This window comes from Onychostoma macrolepis, chromosome 14 (assembly GCF_012432095.1).
Source record: "Onychostoma macrolepis isolate SWU-2019 chromosome 14, ASM1243209v1, whole genome shotgun sequence".
Classification (NCBI taxonomy): Eukaryota; Metazoa; Chordata; class Actinopteri; order Cypriniformes; family Cyprinidae; genus Onychostoma; species Onychostoma macrolepis.
Genome location: NC_081168.1, coordinates 9791065 through 9812806, shown reverse-complemented (window position 1 = coordinate 9812806; position 21742 = coordinate 9791065). Strand labels below are relative to the sequence as shown.

General features: G+C 36.7%; 1 protein-coding gene across 6 annotated transcripts in view; it reads left to right on the top strand.

Moving 5' to 3' along the window:
* ablim3 (actin binding LIM protein family, member 3) overlaps window positions 1-21742 on the top strand; it is a 68056-nt gene that overhangs the window by 7434 nt on the left and 38880 nt on the right. For all 6 annotated transcript variants that reach the window (XM_058797748.1, XM_058797747.1, XM_058797746.1 and 3 more), the window contains exons 2-3: window positions 3200-3337; window positions 21373-21556. In XM_058797748.1, the coding sequence (XP_058653731.1) occupies window positions 3200-3337; window positions 21373-21556 (322 nt within the window). The remainder of the gene's footprint in view (window positions 1-3199; window positions 3338-21372; window positions 21557-21742) is intronic.

Sequence of the window (21742 nt, the reverse complement as noted above, 5' to 3'; positions counted from 1 at the left end):
ATATATTTTCTTTTTAAAATTCATTTGAATCTGGATTTTAGCTTCCATTATAGTAATACTTTCCACTAAAACATGAGTGGTATCATTAGGTATCTAATGTAGGTGCCATTAAAAACTTTAATCCTGTGTGCATGTCCTCCCATGATCTCTGTGCATGTGATATAGCAGGGATTACTCAGCCTGTTTACACCCACCCTCCTTTAGCACAGTGACACCCATAAATGACAGATGAGCGATGCCTGAAAGTCATATTGTCTTTTAACGGCATGTAGTTTATTCTCATTTGAGCTGTCACCTCTGTTTATTTGAGTATTATTGTATGTGAAAGCTTAAGGGCCGCTTTGAGGTACAAAGAAAAGCAAAGCTTTGGGGGAAGTAGCTCTCACACATTACCATAAATGCTCCTGGTTTTGTGATACTACAAAACATCTCGTATTTTCTCTTGTGTGGCTGTTATCTGTTTTTAACAGCATCACGGCTGAACTGCACTCTACACTGACAAAAGACTGTGGGCTCAGAGCGTCTCGCAGAGCTGAGGGCCACACACAGAATTCAGAAAACAGCTCTGGAAGTCGGCCAGGCAGCGTGACGCTCTGCCAAAGGAATAAGTGCTTACAATATTACCAGTGTGAGATTGAGCCACTGGAGGAGGCATAACAGCATTAATGGATCATTGTTCTTCAGCTGTGGATGAAGAAAAGTCAATGAAACTCTCTATTCCAATGGAATGACAATATGCGAAGTGATCTTCTAGTACAAGTCATTGTTTGTTGAATTGAAAAATGTTATTTTCGGCTCTCAATATTATTATTATTATTAATTTTTTTTGTAGTTGAATAACATTGTTAAATGTAATCAAATCTCAAAATGAATAAATGTAGCAAATCTCAAAAAAAAAAAAAATGTTGTATTCTGTTCATTATGTTTTGATGCCTAATTTCACTTGCAGCCTCTAAAATGATAGATTTTATTTATTATTGTTTTGTTTTTCATTTATTTTGACGAAATAATATCAAATTCAGTAGCTTTTAGTATAAGACATTGTTTGTTGCAGTAAAAAAGTCTATTTTCAGCCCTCGGATACTTGACTGGTATATCAATATGTAAGTGTTTATTGCGTAGATATTTCAATAAAATTTTTACAGTATTATTTACTATTTAAACGCTTAGCAAATCTCAAAATGAATTTTTCGCATTCTGTTCCCGTTTACATTTTCACTTGCATTTAAAATGATTGATTTTAGTTGTTTGTATTTTATTTAGAATTTATTTTGACCAAATAGTATCACATTTAATCTGAAATTTATTGGTTATCTGCTATAACATGAAAATATTCACTGGATTATATGTGTTGGGCAGAATTTTAATATTGGTGCATCCCTAAAAATTCAGGCTCAATAATGATTTATTGTTGAAAAATAAGGAAATTTTGCTGCACTGATCAGTATCACTTCCTGACTTGACACATTGTGCTCGCTGATTACGTTTGTCTTTTCCAACATGCACACAAACCCTTCATTAAAACCTAGTTCCCAGTATGCTCTACCAGGCCAGACACTATTTTAATGCGTGTTCCTGGCTGTCGCCGGGCTCTGTTTCTCAGGGAGCTGTGGGAACATGGTGCTGATGAATCTGATCGCAGGCCCGGCAGTTCTGCCCTGCTGCCAGCATTGTAGCTGAAACAATGGAGATCAGGGTAGGGCATGTGCCCTTGCTGTTTTCAACATTTTCCCCCAGTTAAATCCGTTTAGACTAAAGCGAGAGCAACACTTGCTACAGTGATTGCACAGTAATTGATTTATTCACTGGCTGAGTGTTTGAACGCCTGTTATGCATCTTTAATAGGAGGGCAATCAGCACAAAACCTCCAGCCATCAATACACAGAAAGAGAGAGCGAAGGAAATTATTTAGGTAACCCTCAGGCCCATTATAATGACAAACACAGAACTCACAGTTGTAGTATAGGTACAACAAATACAGCGTAGAGGGCATTTTTGCTTTCAGCAAAATACATCACTTTTGCCCTAATACACAGTACTCTAGACAAATGCATGACCAATATTGAAATTTTGGCTGATACAGATAAGACTATAATTTTTTTTTTGTTATGGCTGATATTAAAAGATGACTGCTTTGCTTTAGCGAAATGATCAATTTTTTTAGAGACGATTTAAAAATAAGACACAAATATTTTTCTCTAAATTAAAACTCAGTCAGTCAGTTTAGACATCACAACATTATATTACAGTACGAAAAATGGATATTCATTTTGAGACATTTTGAAATTTTAACAGTGTTATAAAATTACAAAATAAATAAATAAATAAATATGTTATTAAATTATTAGTTTTTTTAAAGATAAAGTGAACATTAGATGATTTCAGAGGTAAGTATACAGGGGAGAATAAAAAAATGGAAATGAACATGCACAATTAAATATCCGAATATCTGCAGATACGGTATATATTCAGTATTAGTATTATTTGTGTACTTTTATTAATTATTATTAATATAATGTTAATAATAATGATAATATGAATTATTGCTATTATTAATTGTTATTAATAATAATTTGAACAACATTTTATGTTTATATTTTCAGTTTAATTTTAGTTTGAGCTCTAGTGCTTATATAATTTTAATTCTTTAGTTTTACACTACTTTCATTTCAGTTTTAGTTTTAGGAATTTTCAATACCTCAACAAACTTATTTTCAATTAGTTGCTTGGGAAACATTTGTAACATTTGATTGCTTTAAGTTAAATTTGTCTTTCTTTTTCTCTAAATCTAATAGTTGCATTTTATTTCAATTAATGAATTTATTTATTTTTTTAAATAGCTTTAGTTTTTGTTAACAATGACAACATTCATTCAGTGTCAATGCCGATACTAATAAATAATGATTCATAAAAAAATTAAATAAGTAAAATCTAATATTAGCCAACAATAAGGTTCCAATAAACAGTGCCGGGCAGTAACTAGTTACTAATAATGCTTTACAGTAATAATATTACTTTCCCTGGTAACTAGTAGTGTACTGTAACTAATTACTGTTGACTGGTAGTAATAAGTAAAGTAATAATATTCAAAAGGACTAACTAGTAATGAGTAATAAATTAAATTGAGTAATGAGCACAAGACTGCCGATATATCATGTAACGTTCGTTACTTTGTGCCTTTTTGTCTTTTTCCTATTAGTACCCTATCAGCAAAGCTCATGCAGCAGTGAACGGAGCTCCGGACCAATCCACTGCTTTCGCTGCCGGGAGGTGTGCAAAGGAGAGGTGGTACGAGTGCAGCATGTCCACTTCCACATCAAATGCTTCACCTGCCAAGGTAAGCATCTTTTGCCCATATGCAATGCATTGTAAACTCTGGGACCTCTCAGAACCATCTTTTAATTATAGGACAAGCTTGCATACTGCCTTGGATTTGTGTCAGATATACAATTTCCAATAGATTCCGTTCAGTAATGGCACTTCATTAAGAACTAAAGCAGAGCTCTCTGCCTCTGACCTAATAGCAGTTTGGCATGAGTGGTTAGAAGCAGTGGATTTCTGATTTAATGATGCTGGCTGTGCTCCTGGGGCTGTCTGCAGTAGGGACCTGTTGCGTAATGAGATCCTCTGGCCTCACATTGTCAAGATGGTAGCTCAGTGATGCCCCATGGCACTGCCCTCAATTATCAGTGACATTAGTGACGTCAAGCAATTAAAATGTTAAACGAATGTGAATATGATGTGACCAGGTACCGTCACCTTTAGATTATGTTAGATTAAAAATATGGAAGTAAACCCCTTGAGAGATGAGCCCATTTGCGGTTTAATGAAGGTTGCATATGTGCTACTTTTCCCTGCTTACACTCAAACTGGTGTTGCCACATGGTCCCTGCGTTGCATTTAATGGGGTTGCTGTGGAAACCATGTGGAGGGGCACCCTGCCTCTGGTTGGTGGTTATTCTCAGCTTCACTATCAAACCGACAGCCAATTGCAGCCCCCCATAGCAAACCCTAGGGCATAGTGGGGGGGATGAGGGGGGCTCATAGATGGAAAGACGAGGCGGGAGCAATTGAAAGAGAATGGCAGTTTCCCTCCCTCCGTTATGACATCACGAGTTGCCTTGGAGCACATGAAGTTACTCAACAATAACAGTCCTTTTCCCCTTTGCTTCCTCTCTCTATCAAATTCGCCCACTCTCCTAGCACTGCCCTTATCTTCCATAAAAATTGCCTTGAGCAATAATGTATTTCACCTCTAACTCAATCCCACCCCTTATCTCACAATTCACGCTATATATTATTGTGTGTGTGTGTTAGCCGTGTGCTATATGTGTAGGAAGTCCAAACGCTGCTTCGACAGCTCATATCTCCAGCATCGTTGCCGTCTCATTGTTGCGCTGTGGTTTGTTTACAGTTCTGTGACTGATGGCTCTGCTTCTGTGCGTGCTGTGAGTTTTGTTTGGATGGGAGAACCGAGTGTGCTGATGAGCTGTGGGGCTTTGAGGCCCGGTTAATTGGATAAAGGGGCAACATTTGTGGGATGTTTCACAGGAATCCCAGCTCACTCAGCATGTGCTGTCACAGGTCAGAGGGGCCACGTTTTGATTTGCAGTTGCCGATGTTCGTAAACACGTGACAGTCTGCTGTCAGCCCTTTTGCTGAAGCTAAAAATTAAACGTGGCTGATTTGTGTGGCCGTAATGTTAATGTTTGTTTACGGAGTTTGCATTTTATTCAAAATAGGTTTAATGGAAAAATGTGCTGATGGTGACATTTCTGCAAAATGATAGCCTATAAAGTTGTTTTGCGACACTTTCAAAGTGAAATGTCTAGTGTGTGCAGAGTTGAGTGGATTACTTACAAATTGTAGTCCGTTCCTGATTACAGATTACATGATAAAAACTGTAGTTAGTAACAATTTTAGGTAATGTGATCAGAGTACTTTTTAGATTACTTCTAGATATTTTCATCAAACTTATTATGTTTTCATAATAAGTTTAATGAAATTAAACTTTTAAATTTACCATTAAATGCACCATATTGATATCAACATCATTAAATGCATTAAACATTACATTAGTGAGTTGACAGAGATTAAATAATCAGTTGATAAAAACCTACTAATTAATGAAATCATAAAAATGTAAAATAAAAACAATTTAAATACTTGAACACTAAAATGATAAAAAATGTATTTGTTTACCTGTAACTATTAATTGATAGAGAACTGTAAACATGTAAATGTGTTGCTAAATTATTAAATATTAACCTCCTTTAGAGATATTTCAAGTAGATATATTATTTTAAGTGGTTTGGCTGACAGAAATATTTGGGAATCCCTGCATCATATGAACAAACATAAATAAACATGAAAACAACAAGTTTAAGTCTTCCAGGTTTAAAATATTTTTGTCCAGACTTCCAGAACCAATAAATTATTAATACTTTTACCAAAATGGCAATTATGTATATTTGCCATTGTGTGAACAATCATGCAATCCATAAAAAAATAACTGTAATTAGATTATAAGCATTTTAAAATGTAATATGCTCTAATTACAAGTACTTATTTTTTGGAATCTGATTACGTAATCCAGATTACATGTAATCAGTTACTAGCCAGCACCGACTGTCATGGTGCACACAGCAGGGAGGAACGAGGAGACAAGGATAACTTAAAATAACAGTCTTTAATTAAATCCAACAATGACAGGAACATGACCAAATAAGGGCGGGAAACACAAGACACATGACAGAGGACTGACATGACTCCCCCCTCCCGTAAGGTGCGTCCCGCGCTGTAACAGTACCACCAGGGAGGGGGGGTGGGCGCTCTCAGGACAGACACGGACCGGATGACACGATGGGGACCTCAAGAGCAGAACAGACAGTAACAGGGCGCCATGGCGTATCAGGGATCTCTGAAGGCCATGGCGGTGCAGGGAGCACAGGAGGCCATGGCAGGTCGTCTTTGGTGCCGTGGCCTCTACAGCCAGAACTCTTCTACCCCCCCCCAAATCCATGGGGCAGCTACAGGGTATCAGGAGCCCTCCGGGGCTAAGCACACAGGAACACGACAGTCCACAGGAACAGGAAGCCCTCTCCATGGGCTAAACACAGAAACAGGACTATCCACAGGAACAGGAGCCCACACTGGGCTAGGCTCGGAATATGAGGTCCTTTACTGGGCATGACGGAAAATCCACAGCCCTCCTTGGGCTGAACGTGGAGTCAGGGGCCCTCACAGGGTTAAGTCAGGAACCGCTTCCACTTCCTGCCCCAGACGAGTCTCCATGGACATGACAAGACAAGACTGGATTAAAACTGCTCCTGTGAACACAACACGACTTTAAAATGACCTCTGGTCAGGGGCTGGAGCCTGCACTGGACTCTGGTCAGGACACTGGGAACGGCACTCCTTGCTGTCACTACAGAACGGCCGTCGGGCTTGGGGGAGCCACATCCAGCGGACTTGAACTCGGAGCAGCCGGCAGGCTGAGGTAGCCACAGCCGGCAGATATGGCCGGCAGATATGACCGAGCGACAGCCCGCGAACTTGACTGATGAGAGGCCAGCTAACGACTGATGAGTGGCCAGCGGGCCAACAGACTTGACTGATGATGGACCGGCAGGCTTGAGTGAGCCACGGCCGGCAGGCTGGAGAAAGCCGCGATCGGCGGGCTGACTTCGAAGCAGCCGGTGAACTTGACTGATGCGCGTCCGGCGCATCATCCGCGGGCTAGAGCGGGAAGACGAGCGGCGACTTCCACAAACAGGAACAAAACCAAAAAAACTTGCAAAAACAGAAAACAAAACGTTGAAAAGGGGGCGCCGGGGCACCAGTTGCACCGCCCAAAGGACGCCCTGCTTGCAATGTTAAAAGTGGTTTGAGGTCATAAAATAGTGTTGTGCAAGAAACTACACAAAATAAGTCTTTATTAATCGATAATCGGCCTCTGTAATCATACTTTGTGTGAGAAGAATTAAAAGTTGCTGGTGTTTTGCTATCACTAGTGTTCATTTCAGTATTTACAGGTAAGTTTTTTCGTTTGTTTGTTTGTTTTACAAAAAAAGGTATGTTTATTCTAATGACCCTTGGTTTATTGATCTGAGTTGTGCTTTCATTTCAGAAGGCATCCAAGATGTATGCTTTGGCTGTTGGAATCCATGACTGACTGGGAAACCGGTATAAAATCAATAGTTTGTGATGGAACTGTTTGGTTTGGGCTACAATCAAGTAGATTACATTGGTTGGCTTTACTTGACAATGTGCCTTTACAAACAGGAGGAGATGAAGAAAAGGATATGCCTTTGGAATTATAGTCTAGTTAATTGAAACAGCAAGCAATTGAGCACACAGGAAGAAACATGTGGGCCAAGGTCATGTAGATACAGCTGAAGCTGAGGCAGTGGAGACAATTTCAGGGGGAGTTTACACAGGCTTTGGCCATGAAAAGAAGCGGATGCTGTACACACAGGTATGAGAGAACCAGCTGTTTCCAAGGACACACTGATGGTTAGTTTGTGTAAAGGGTAGGCAGCCAGGGGTATTAGCACTTCCTGTGTATGCATGCACATGTCCACAGTCAAACATAAACGGTCATAAGCTCAATTAAAAAAAACCTAGTAAGCTGCCTGCATAGACAGCATTTTAAGCTATTTTAGACATCTTACTGATGCAAAGACTGCATTAAATTTTATAATCTTTTTGACTTAATATTAAGGCAGAATCGCAGGTAGAGAAGGTAATCGGTGAGAAAATAATTCCAAGATGGTGGATAAAGTGGTAGAAATGAAAGAAAAAAAAACACTGATAAAAATAAGTCAGTGTTGAATGGATATTTTTGCCAATTATTTGTGTTTGTTTTTCATACTACAGTGCTGCACCATTAGCTTAGCAACATGCTAAATCTATTTGATTTGATTGTGTGTTGAATCTCCCACGTGGAGTGATGTTTGTGGTGAGTTGCTGCCTATATAGTGTTTTAAATTAGGTTTTGTTAGGATGCCATCTAAAAATGCCCATTCTGCCTATGTAGACAGTGAGGCAGCTTTTGCAACAATTCTGGAGGTTTATTCTTTTGCTTTATTTCATCCTATTGTGTACACACCAGTAATAATAAAGTAATAATACTTCGTTACAGTACTTAAGTATTTTTGGGGAGTATCTGTACTTTACTTGAGTTTTTATATTTCAGCCAACTTTTACATTTACTCCACTACATTTCCTAATTAAAATGTATACTTTTACTCCGATACATTTCCCCGAAGCGTATTCGTATTAGTAAGTAACTTACTACAAAATAGTCAGAAGAACACATAATGCAAGAAAGCAGGTTTGACAAATCAGTGGTCTGGTGCTTGTAAGTTAGACTCCTAAAAACACCTTTGCTCATGTGTAAACTAGTGCGCGCACAACCGTGGATGATTCATTTTCCACTCAAGTCGAGTCTGGAGTGTGCGGTATACAGTATATCTTCTGTGATAATATGGTGAGTGTTGTTGTAATAGGGTGACCATACGTGCCATTTTTCCCGGACACATCCTGGCCAGGATTTCTATATTGCCTAAAATATCTATAGGCTTTGTTTGCGAGTGCAGACCAATCGGTGTATGACATCGGTTCCTTATGTTTTCGAAACGCTCTCGAGGTACGTTGAATCAAGCAATATAGAAATCCTGGCCAGGATGCGTCCGGGAAAAATGGCACGTATGGTTGTAATGATGTGCAATCTGACATTATCAAGTAGACTGTATCACCAAATCACACACAGAGTGCACGCTCGTAATTTATTAGTCTATTAAAACTCAACATTCCAGGCATTCTAAATTGTAGATGGCAAAAATGCTTCTGTATGCTTTTTATATTTATATAATTTTATATAGTTAACTTAATCTATATCACACAAAGAGTACCATTTTTCTGCAGATATAAGCATGATAACACATTTAATAATCATTTTATACAAGTTCAGTAAAGCAATAAGTGACTTACATTTTAGACATAATATTGCTTGTTTTTGCTCAATTTTGCCAACGAAAATAGTTCCAAACAACAATCACAGCACTGTTGGTCTCTGAGCAATGGACGGTGTTTACTCATTGAATGAATCAGCTTTTTGAACGAATCTGTTGAATAAATGATTAATTTATTCACTCATTAACACAGTCAAATGCTTTGTTCCTGAATGAATCAGCCATTTGAATGAATCGGTTGAATCTCAATGACTCACTCATTAACAGTCACTTGCTGCCACCTACTGGCGGTTTTCATTTCACATTTCGACAAATTTTGTTTTCATGTCTAAATATTTCAAATATCAGTATTCAACGTTTTACGTTAAAAACAAAACATTAGGCCTATTTATGCATCTGTAACTACACTTTAAATGCATCCATGTCCCCTCTGAGCAACATTGAACTGTGTAAATAAATCTAAATGCTATTTTAGATGCAGATTCCAGAAATATTTTCTTATGTTGAAATGAAAAACACTAAGTACCAGGTGAAGTGCTTCTTATTCATACCCAAAAATACAAAATGGAATAAAGAGTTAAAACTGAACACAATCTTGTATGAACATTTTATATATATATTTATTTGCTTCTTTTCCATTTTGCATTTACTTGTACTTTTACTTTCAATACTTAAGTACGTTTAAGATTTAAAAAATACTTTTCGTACTTAAGTACAATAAATATCACATACTTTAAGACTTTTACTCAAGTAATATTCTAAACGGTGACTTTAACTTCTACCAAAGTCATTTTCTGGTAAAGTATCTGTACTTTTACTTGAGTATGGCTTTCAGGTACTTTATAGACCACTGGCACACACATGCTCTCAAACACACACATGCACATTTATGCATGCACACACGTTCATGCAAGGGCAAATTTGATTTGTTTCTGCACTACTATTGTGGGCATCTCATTAGATGTGCAGGCACATAAAACTCATTAAATCTCTATTTGGTTGTGCATTTATTTCCCCTATTCAAATAAATGTCAGATTGGAGTCTAACAGCTCTCAGCAGGGAATGGAAGTCACACACTTGTCCTGACCTCAAGACTCCTTTCTCGCTTTCTAGTTGGCTCTTCTCTCTATCTTACATGAATGCAAAGAGATAATGAACACAGCTGTGCAACTATTGATATAATAGAGACATACAGTGGCCCCGAAATGTATTTGGACAGCACTTATAAACGTATGAATGCCATTGCATTACATAACATAATATCAAAATAAGTGATACTTATAAAAATGGGTAGCACAAGTATACTTTAAAGCAGCGACATTTAAATGTCCATCATTCGCTGTAAGTGTGTTGAAGTGCTTGTAGATATGGTGTTGTTGGCAAATAATTTACAGTCAAATTTAGGCTAGCACTTTTCAAATGTATTGCTTCAGTAAAATTACTTGTACATTACTAAATTTTCATCCATAAACCTTCTTAAATCCATATATGCAGCAGACTGAGGGATTTAAATATATTTGAGAGCTATAAATTAATTTTCATGGGTTTAAATTAATCATTTTCAGTTAGTGGCCACTTGCTATTTAAATCCATTAAAAACGGCTAATTAATTGAGTAGACAGCATGACAATTGCAAAGATAAATACTTTAAGAGAGAATATATTTGAATAATCTTATCTTCTCTCCGAAATACATTTTCTGGTCTTTCTTTAAGCAAATCTGCTGCTTTTTCACTAGAAGTGTGTGGCATTTGAACTGAATGCTTGACAGCATGTCTGAGTGAAACGTCATGGAATAATAAATATCCAGACCAGCTCACCTACACTTGAGCCTCTAGTGGGTGACTCACAAGTATGAGCACCATCCATAAACTGTCAGACAGGTTAGTTCACAGATAAATGAATATTCTGTCATCATTTTCTCACCCCCGTATGGCTTTCTTTCTTTAGAGGAACATAAAAGTAAATATTTTGAGAGATCCTTCAGTGTTTTTATCCATACATTGGCCGTGTTTGTTATTAAAACTGTCTGTTTACCAGCATTATGCGAGTAAATGATGACAGAATTTTCAGTTTTGCGTGAACTATCCCTTTAAGTTACAGCTCCACTTGAAATCTTTTCTCTCACCATTGCTTTTGTGTGTGATAAGGACATTGTTCTGAGCAAATTGGCGAAGTAGTGCCTAGAATTCCAAGAGGAACGAATTTTATCTGAAACAGCCAATGTTTTTATGGACAGTTACTGGTGACTATTGCAATAAGCACTCGCCAGCTTACAGTATAGATTTTCAAACCTGATAACTTGAGGTTATGTTTACTACATTACAATTGTATTATTATTTATTATCTGTATTGTTCAATATTGGATATTTATTGTATGTGCCTTTTATATTATATGCTCACTTAAAGTTAATCTTAAAAAAAATATGTATTTTTCATACTGTACGTTATAATGTTGGGATGGCTAAATTTACTTTTAGCATTTAAAATGATTGATTTGGAATTTTATTTTTTATTTATTTTTTATTTATTTTTCACGGGTGCATTGGTGTATGCCTAATAAATTCTTATGCAAATCACCATCTTCAAATTTTATTTCAGGGTCAAATGAATTGTATTTTACCACTGAATAAACATAGACGTCTACAGTTTTGTCATAGTCAACATATTCTTCTCAGAGCTGTAAGTCATGAGCAGTTAGTTTACAGTGCAAATCAAATAACGCTGTTCAGCACTGCTTCTTCTGAACAGGAGTGGCAGGTCATTAAGATGTCTGTCAAAACAGATCCCTTTTAAAAGCTGAGCGTTAATTGCCTGTGTAAAATGTTGTTTTTTCTTTCTCCAGGCATATGCAGATTCTCTTCCTGTAATGACCTGCTAGTCTCATCTGTTTACTAAAATGAGAAAAAAATACCTAATATTTTTTTGGTAACACTTTACAATAAGGTTCATTAGTTAAACATTAGTTAATGTATTAACTAACATGAACTAACCATGAGCAATACATTTGTTACTGTATTTACTAATCTTCGCTAACGTTAGTTAATAAAAATACAGATGTTCATTGTTAGTTCATGTTAGTTCACAGTGCATTACCTAATGTTAACAAGATTTTAATGTATTATTAAATGTTGAAATTAACATTAACAAAGATTAATAAATGCTGTATAAGTGCAGTTCATTATTAGTTCATGTTAACTAATGTAGTTAACTAATGAACCTTATTGTAAAGTGTTACCATTTTTTTTTTAGATATACAGATAAATCCAACTTTCGGTTGTTTTGCAAAATAAACCAAACTCTAACAATGGGCGTTTTGCATATAGATTTAATCATATTCTTTGGCTGTTAATCCATGAAACTAGAAATTCTTGAACTCTTCAGGGAGTAAAGCAAACAAACAATTGGACAATCAAATGTCAGGTGCTCTGAACATCAGACTACTTCAGTTGTGTACTATAAAATCAATAAAAGGGTCAGTTGCTGTATGTGTTGTGTAGAGCCACTCTTTTCCTGAGTTGTCAGCTGCTAGAGGACGAAGATAGAGCAGGATGGGAGCTTCTCGTAACTATGGCAACATATACCCGTCCAATCATTAAGCCCATGCGATAGTTGCTGGGGAGACATTCTCCCACAGATGAAAGGACCGTGGCAGTATTAGAGACCGAATTCCCTATGAGGATATAGATAAGGTGTCATGGATTAGCCTAACGCATGTCAAAACCCCAGACTGGAAATTGGGCCATCTATATTGATTTTGAATAAATGATTATGCATTTATTCTACAAACGGTGAATAATATAGATTTGGCTTTGTAATTGGCAAATTGCTCATGTCAGAGAAACATTTAGTCTAAAGCAGTGTAGATTAAATGAGCTCAAACCAGAGAGGTTAATCTTGGATTGAAGGAATGAATATTGCCCGTTTTATACCTGAAGGTTTCCTGCATCATTAGGCATTTTTCAGAGAGGTTAGTAGGTTAATGAAAGCAGCTGAAGGAGAGGCACAGCCTTGGAGCGAGACAGAAACAGAGCGAGACCTGCTGAAAACATTATATCTGTCTGTTTAAATCAAGTTTAGAGGTTTAACAGGAAGCAGGAAGTCACAAAATGTGAGTGTAGAGATAGGCCTACTACACTAATTGCAGTGATGTGAATTTTTAACATTTGGTAGTATGCGATAGCCTTTGTTTTTTGCGGAGTAAATTTTCTGTTTTAAGTTAAAATAGCAAAGCCCTTTTTATATAATATTTATATATTACTAGAAATTATGTAGAATAATACGAGACATACTATACTATATATTGTTCTATACTATACAGTAGGCTATATAATACTATAAAAATAATAGAATTTTTACTTATGATGTATTTTTTAACATTTATATGAAATATAACGTTTTTAATATTTAATAAAGATTTAAATTAGAGTTAAACAATTATATTTAAAATGTATATATTTTAACATACATATTTTAATAGCAGTGACAGTTTTTTGTGTGCATGACAGATTCTTTATGAGCAGAATAAAAAAAAATGTAGATAAAGAATAAGTAAATAACAAAAAGGTAGAGTCTTTGTGGGTGTAGTGTTGTCATTTGTTACTGCATTTTTACTTATGCTTGGGAATATTAAAATATGCCCTAGCTAGACTACAGAGGATAAGTACTTAAGGGGAAATGCCTAAGAAACTTCAGTCCCTTAGATTTATTTATCTGTTGTCAACATATGCATAATTTCTTTGTTGTCATTCCCCTGATTTCTTTCTGTTACTCACTGACTCCACAAAAGACCATCTGGTTGCTCAGTGGAGGGCCGTGTAGGGCCCTGAGGGGACTAATCGCTTCCTTTTCTCTCACTAAACTCTCACTCCATCTTTCATTCATTCAAAACAGCACATTAATTACAGTTGATAAGTTTTCTATTACCACCAGCAAGGTAGAAGAGAAGCGACGCGGTAGGTAGAAAGAGGCACAGACAGGTGTGGGCAGGAAGACAAGGGAACCGTTGTCATACAGAGCCGCATGCTGTGCTGTGAATCATAGAGCATCATCTCCAAAGCCATTACTGGCACAATCATAAATTGATGTTAAAATAGCTGATGAAAGTGTAGTGTAATAGTACAGTATAGATCACTGTTTTATATGTAAATGTAAATACTTACATGGTCCAGCAGTCTAAGACCATTTATCTAATTTAATCTTTTTTTTTTTTGAAAATTATTTATGAGCATAACAATTTGAGAAAAAAAAGTTGAATAGAAAAATGCAATTTAATGACAATAGCATTTTTTTTAGCTGCATGATTATTTTTCTTATTTTGTATCTTAATGCACCTTAGTTTTAAAAAAAATATAAAACATTTATTTAGGTTTTTTTTTTTTTTTTTTAAGTATTTTTCTCTTTAGCATGTATTATCAGGTTTAAATTGCATTTTGAATGTACTTTCCCATTGATATTTCCTGATAAGTCTCAGACTTTAAACCCCACTTTATAAGTATCAATATTTTTAGAAAGTGTACTTACATTATAATTTTTTCTTTCGGTAAAAGAGAAGGACAACAGTGACAGTAAGAGTGAGACAGAGAAAGAGACATCTACCTGTCTCTCTGACTCACCTCACCATGTGCCGAGGAAATAAAGTAATTGTAATGTAATTGTAATGTGATAAAAATGTAATTGTAACACTTGATGCGATAAAAAGAAAATCTTAGGAACAAAAGTGTGGAGAGATGAAGCATGAGGAGAAGGGGCAATAGGAGTATATTGAAGGTTCCGGGGTACTGGAAAGTCCTGAAGAAGGGAATTTTAATTGCATCTGTTGGCTGCTGATAAATACATAATCAGCCATCCCTCCCGCTGGTCCTTAATCAGTTCTGTTTTAATGACCACAGTTCTGAGCGGCAAATGCCTCAACACAGAGAATAAAAGAGAGAGAGAGAGAGGATGAGACTCAGAAACAGCTTCTATATGAATGACCTTCCCAGAACTATAGCTTGAAACAAGCAAACGTGTCAGTTCTGCTGAGGAATTTTCCTTTTATTTTAATAACATTGGGATTTAAAGCAGGGGTTTTTGATGTGAAGTACACTTTAATATGATAATCAGCTATTTTAAGACACACTGTAATATTATGAAGATAAACATGTCACCATATAAAATTATTTGAAAAAATCTGTTCTGATAGAGATATAATATGGAAGAGAAACATAGTCAATTAAATACTTTCAATTAAACAAAAGCGTTTGTCATAACTCCCTAAAAAGAAAAAAAAAATTCTCTCTCAAATTTTTTCACAGACCCCATCTTATTACATTTTTTTAAATTTAACTTCTACTTTTTTATTAATTTTTAACTCTCAAATATCATCTGAATAAGTGAACATTCAGTAACACACAGTTTTAAGTCAAGCTTGTATTTAGGAGGGCTAAACTGTCTCTCCATGTGCTCCTAATTTAAACATGTACAGAAGATCCTCCAAGACATCAAAGCCCCTAGTGAATTTTCACCAGCCTGAACAGACACACCCTACCTCAGAACAGGATCCTGAAGACGACTTGAAGGAAGCCACAATACACCAAGTTGATATAGACTTTACTATTAAAATCAACATCAATCACGCCTTCCACATGACAGGAAGATGCTCTTTACGTGTTGTCTAAAAGTGACTCGGACAGCCACACAAATAAGCAGTCTCACACCTCAGGCGTTTTGTATGGGACCCTGCTGTCTCTAGGGCAACCGTGGAAGGTTTAGGTTTCCAATGGCAACTGTGAAAGAGGACGTCCCTCCCAACAATCTCTCAGCCAATGAACTGCTGTTCTGAGGGCCTTTTATCAGAACTGAAATGTTTAATTACTCGACCAGTCTATTTAAAAAGCATTTAGATTCGTCTGATCAATCCTTTTCAAAAATCCTCACTTCGGGACACATCTGTATTTTTAATTTCTCCATTTTATATAATTGGTGTAGATACTTTGTTCTTGCATTCTACCAGTGTATCAATCCATTGATACAGAAGCGTATTTAATAAGATCTGTGAATGTGTTCTTACAGTGCAGTCCTAATATTCACAAAGACGTCATTACTCGATCTGGCCTTTCAGTGCCTCCGCAGGGACCAGCAGTGACCGGTTCATCTCTTTCTAAAAGGACTCTGGTTACTGTTCATACTGAGCCTCAAAGAGCTCCATCGTCTTCATCCTTCCTTTTGAGATCAGGGTTATTGCCTTGTGGTCAGGGATGCAGGAAGTAGGCACGGCTGCAGAACAAAGCACGGGCCCTCTGGGTCTCCATTCGTGCTGTCTTACCCACGTGGCCCAGCGTGCATGTCTGTTTGCTATATCTCAGTGAAGAGCTGTCAGTTTGGGAACTCCATGAGCCAAGATGGGATAATGAGTCCTCGTTTCACTAAACAGCAGCTATTCTCTGACATTCAGGTCACAAGTAGCACATATTGTGCTTGAAATGGAGACAATTAGAGAAAAGTATCATTGGTACACTTCTAACCTAACTGTATTATTCTGTTTATATATTTTTATATTGAAAAAATTCCTGTTCAAGTTTGAGGCTGTCGTCCTAAGAGAGAGCAATGTTCATTCTTGTAAAAATCCTCTTTGTTTTAGTGGAGGTTAATTTATAAATGAATTGTGATATAAATCAAATTGTTTTCTGGCCATTTTGACACAGAGAGGGTTTTCATTTTGCTAGTTAATATTGTCCCATTGGACTAAAAGTTAGTTACTTTGTTCACACAATGTATAACAACTTCCCCAAGACTATTTCAAAGATTTAACTATAGCTTGACATAGCAGCTTCCCAAATGAGAAAGCACTTTGTGTTTCTTCTCTTATTTGTTTGTTTCTGACTGCTTTATAGGCCTAGTGTTTGTTTCATGTGTCATGGATTTGGTATTACAGTTCATGCTTTTTTTGTATTTTTGACGCAGAAATGTTAATAATGTCTGTCTCTGGAAGTTATTTGAGTTGAAAAGGCCTTGAGAGTTTTTAAAGAGTTTCTTTTTTTTTTCCATAAAGCTTCAAATGTCATGTGCTCTAGAGTTTTCTCTTTTATTGCAGGGTTTCAATCCAGTTGGGCCATTTGAAGCAACATGCCATTGTTTTGTGGTTGTCTGAAATGCGGCTGCCTGGCACAGTGTCTATCTTATACACACACACACACACACACATTCACAACAGGGCTATAATTTCCCTGCGCATGTGGTTACACTGCCAAAGACTCCAGATTTCTGTAGAAATCCCAGTTCTGTTGAAGCTGCTGGCCCACAGTGAGGATTTCACAGCAGTCTCAGTGCCTACTGGCAATATAACTTTTCTGATAAGTCTTTATTCTTGATTCCCATATTCCTTTATAGAGTTATGGTTGTCATTCCATTTCTGGAATGATAGCTTGCTGGTAATATTCTTTTTATGACCTAAAATTTACACCTAATCACAGTATATGGCAATCTATAATTTAACATTATAAGCTTTTTCATCTGTGATCATTAAACCATTGAACTTTTCAAGTGTTTAGACAGACCTGTCTGTGAGTGATCTCTGCTGTTTCTTAAGATCTTGGTTCTATCTTGGGAAAGAACATTTGCTGTTATTATATATATATAGCCAACCACATTAATAACAATAAAGGTTAAATAAATTATGAAAAGGTGTCTCCAGCTGTTTTTCAGGGATTTCTGTGAACATTTTTAAGTAAACAAATTCATTTAATTGATTCTTTGGAAAATTTGAATTGAATCAATGACCAAATCTAGAACTATTTTTGGCACTTAAGTTTAAATCAGAAACATTAAGATTCTGGCATATTCACACTACAAAGGAAGGGTCATGAAGGGTTTAATGACACGGTTTTTTGGAAAATTAATGTCCATGTGGAAAATGCATTAAAATCCCAATGTTGTAAAATTTTATATTACCAGCAAAATCATTGCAAATATATTGTGAATTTTTGATATATTGCCCAGGGCAGCTATTCATAGTCACAGCAGCAGTTCAGTGACATTGTGATAGCATCAGGACAGATGAGCGCTCTGAGAAAGTCTTTTCACTCCTGCATTCTTATGGTTTCCATCAGCCAGAAGCCAGCCAATGAGAATCACAGAGGTGTTATCGTAATCAACGAGCACCAGATTTCATCCCCTAATTTACCGTTATTTCTCCTAATGGCCTTTCTGTGTTTCTCAGCAGAAGTACTTATTCCTTTCCTTTCTCCTTAGAACTCAGGACATGCGAATGACTTAGGAGGATGCTTGACTTTGAATGAATGATTTACAGTACAGTGACGCATTTTGCAAAAGGCAATCATTGCCAATTCCACGAGCCAATAACAGCCGTCATTGCAAGGATGATGGATGCTAATGGCTGGGAAGACTGTGTGTGTGTGTGTGTGTGTGTGTGCACATGTGTGTGTATAATGTAGTAACAGTGTGCCATATGATTCCTGCTGAGATCAGGGAGATCACCGGCATGCATGCTTAAATGCTCATGCTGCATGCAGCAGTGTCACATTTCACCTGGGGTTCAGTTTGTTAAAGGGTTACGTATATCTGTCACAATATAAGAGGCTTAAAACCAAAGGTAATCTCACCTAAGATGTGTCAGTAAGTACAAAATTGTACTGTCATAATGTTTTGGACATGTACCATAATTTCATACTTTTTTTTTTGAAGTATCATGTAAATGCCATCATATATAAAATTGGTAATCATTCAGTATTGTCATCTGATATTATCACTGTACCATGTTACCACTGTGGTACTTTAATAAGTGGCCTTCATTTTAAACAAGTTTCTCACATAATATTTCTATTATATTTTGGATTTTTTTTTTCTTTTCAGTAAGAGAAACCATCATTCTAACAGCCCTTATAGCATTTAAAAACCTCAAAAACAATTTTTTTTTCACAGTTTTTATTAAGTTTATTAAGTAATTACAAGAATATTTAAACATTTCATTTTGTGTGCACCAATATAACAGTATCAGCAAAATGTACTAATCAGTAAACAAGTTTCTCACAAGCCAGCATCATTTTGTCCCTTTTTTTTGTTCCCTATTGTTGAATGTTTTTATGCTGTTAGTTTGCATGTATGTTTAAGTGTATTCACTCATGTTTCCTCAAGAAGATGTTCTTCAAAGTACAATCCATTTCCCATTACCACCTAATTGTTGTCACGGGTCAGGGTGCCTTCCCGGCTCCTCTTGCTGTCTGTGTTGTCCTGTCATGTTCGGCAGCTCGTGGTCTGGGCAATCAGCGCTGATGGTGCAGCGGGAGTGCTCGGATCACGAGCTGACTCTCCCCCACCTGTCGCTTATTCCCCCACTCCCTTATATGTCCCTACTTTCCTGCTCTGCGTTGTGAGTAGATTGTTTTGTCCTGGCTAGTATTCTGTGTACAATTTACGCTGCTTTCTCTGACCTTCTGTTCCCTTGTGCTGCAGGACTAGTAGCACGGAGATCCAGCAGCTTGTATGGTCCGCAGACGCTGTCGGCCAGCTCTGGAATATCCGCTTCCTTAAGCAGCTGTTAATTATTGTTTATGTTATTTTGTGTTTTGGTGGCGAGAAATAAAGTTTCTCCGTTCTCTACTCTGCATCTGAGTCCTCTTTTCACTCACACCTGACAATTGTTAGGAAAACCTAAAAGGAAGCCTCAGGGAGGCATGAAAATCCCTACACTATAAAAGATGTATAGCTTCAGTTTGAGTTTAGTAGATTAAATTAGTTGTAATACCAACTTTATTGTTTACCGCATAACATTTACTGTCCTACTGCGTAACATAATCCTTAGTCTTTTTACTGTCATGATGCCTGTTAATCAGTCCATGCTACCCCATGGAAGACATTACAGTACATGTGCAGTCTATAGTTTGTAATTAGGTTGGAGAACCTGTGTGGCTGTTGTCTCATAATTTCCACACTGCTCCTCTTAAAGAAGCACTTTCTGTAAGTGAGTACGTCAGCAAGCGCCCAAGCCATCTTTAGTTCAGCTTATGCAATCAATCCTCTCTCTCACTTTGTGCTTTCTGTCATCTCCACATTTGTGCCTGATAGACAATGAGGGACCAGTTGTTTTTTTTTTTTTGCCTGTGTCTAATTGAATTCAGTTTTTCATTACAAATGATATAATCAGCAATCAAACAACAATTGGATTGAAACTTCAAATAAATGTACATACATTTCAGAATGCAGTACTTTGTCTTCCATTTGCTTTAATGACAGCAACTTGAGCTGCATGAACTCCAGAAGTTAGTGTAAAACCTGATGATCATGTTCAAGTCAGCGTCTTGATCTTCAGTGGAAGTATAAGAACATCTGACCATCTGTACAAAGGTCACGTGATCAGCGTCACAAATGTGCTTATTTGATTAGAGAGCTACAAATAAAATCTTGAATTTTTTATATCATGGCTTTCTTTGTTCTATTTTTTTCTTCCAAAAAATCCTAAACAAATACTTTTACTCAAATAAAATTTACTTAGATTTCAAATCTCAGATTTCCAGTGTGGCACATGAATCTGAGGAAGCTAAAGGCATTGCCATATTGCTTTGTGGTGTGTTTGATGTTTGTTGCTGTGACACATTATAGGCCCAGCTGAAATGAAATGCTCAGGCAGTACTTTTCCTCTTTTGTTCTAATAGAATTATCCTCAGATTACTTTTAAATACTGCAGGAAGCCAAGCAGGTCCTCATTCCATGACCATCTTGCTGGATCTAATTTATGTGGGGTGTGATTTTAAGAGGTTGTTTGCTTTAATATTAGTAGACTCAACAATTATTTTCCTTTTTTTTATAATGCTCTTTAAAATATTTATATATATATATAGTTTTCGTTAACATTTTATTTCAGTTTCAGATTTTGTTATTTTAGGACATCAAGGTAAACTAAATAAAAATGACAAATTTTGTCAAATTGTGTCAACTACTGTAGCTTAAATAAAATAATTTAAATAATTTATTTAATTTCAGTCAAAGTTTATCTTAATTAAAGTAACAACAACTCTTTTATGGTTTTAGTTTTAGTTAACTATCATAACATGTATTACCCTCAACAAACACTGCCATTTAGAAATGGCTGTTTATGTTTCACGTGTAATTTATGTCCAGCATACCAAAGGCATTTCAAACAGAAAGTGTCTGTAGCTGTTTGTTGTTACATCTGTTTGAAAGTAGTCATCTTGAAATCTCATCTTGAAAGCAAGCCTTATTACTACATGTCGAGCCATGGTGCTCATATAGACATCACAAGTTCAATCCTAGCTTGCAACATTCCTTGATCCCATTCTTGCTTTTCCTCCTTGTCATTTCCTGTGCTATAAATAAAATGGCAAAATGATCTCATGTTTATTTCTCTTCTTGTGTTTCTCTCTCTCTGTATTTCTGCCAGTGTGTGGCTGTGATTTGGCACATTCCGGATTCTTCCAGAAGAGTGGCGAGTACATCTGCACAGCAGACTACCAGCGCCTGTATGGCACAAAGTGTGACAGCTGTGGGGACTTTATCTCAGGGGAGGTGGTCTCTGCACTGGGCCGCACATATCATCCACAGTGTTTCGTGTGCAGCGTGTGCAGGTGAGCCCTCTATACAAACTACTAAAGTGTCATTATGGAAATAGACTCATCAGACAGATGAAACGTGAGGGAGTGCTGGTGGGATGCTGGTAAATGATGCTCATTTGCTAATGTGCTGATGACTGAATCTCATTAATTCACTTCCTGACAGCTATATGCTCCCCCACTCATCTATATACTAAACAA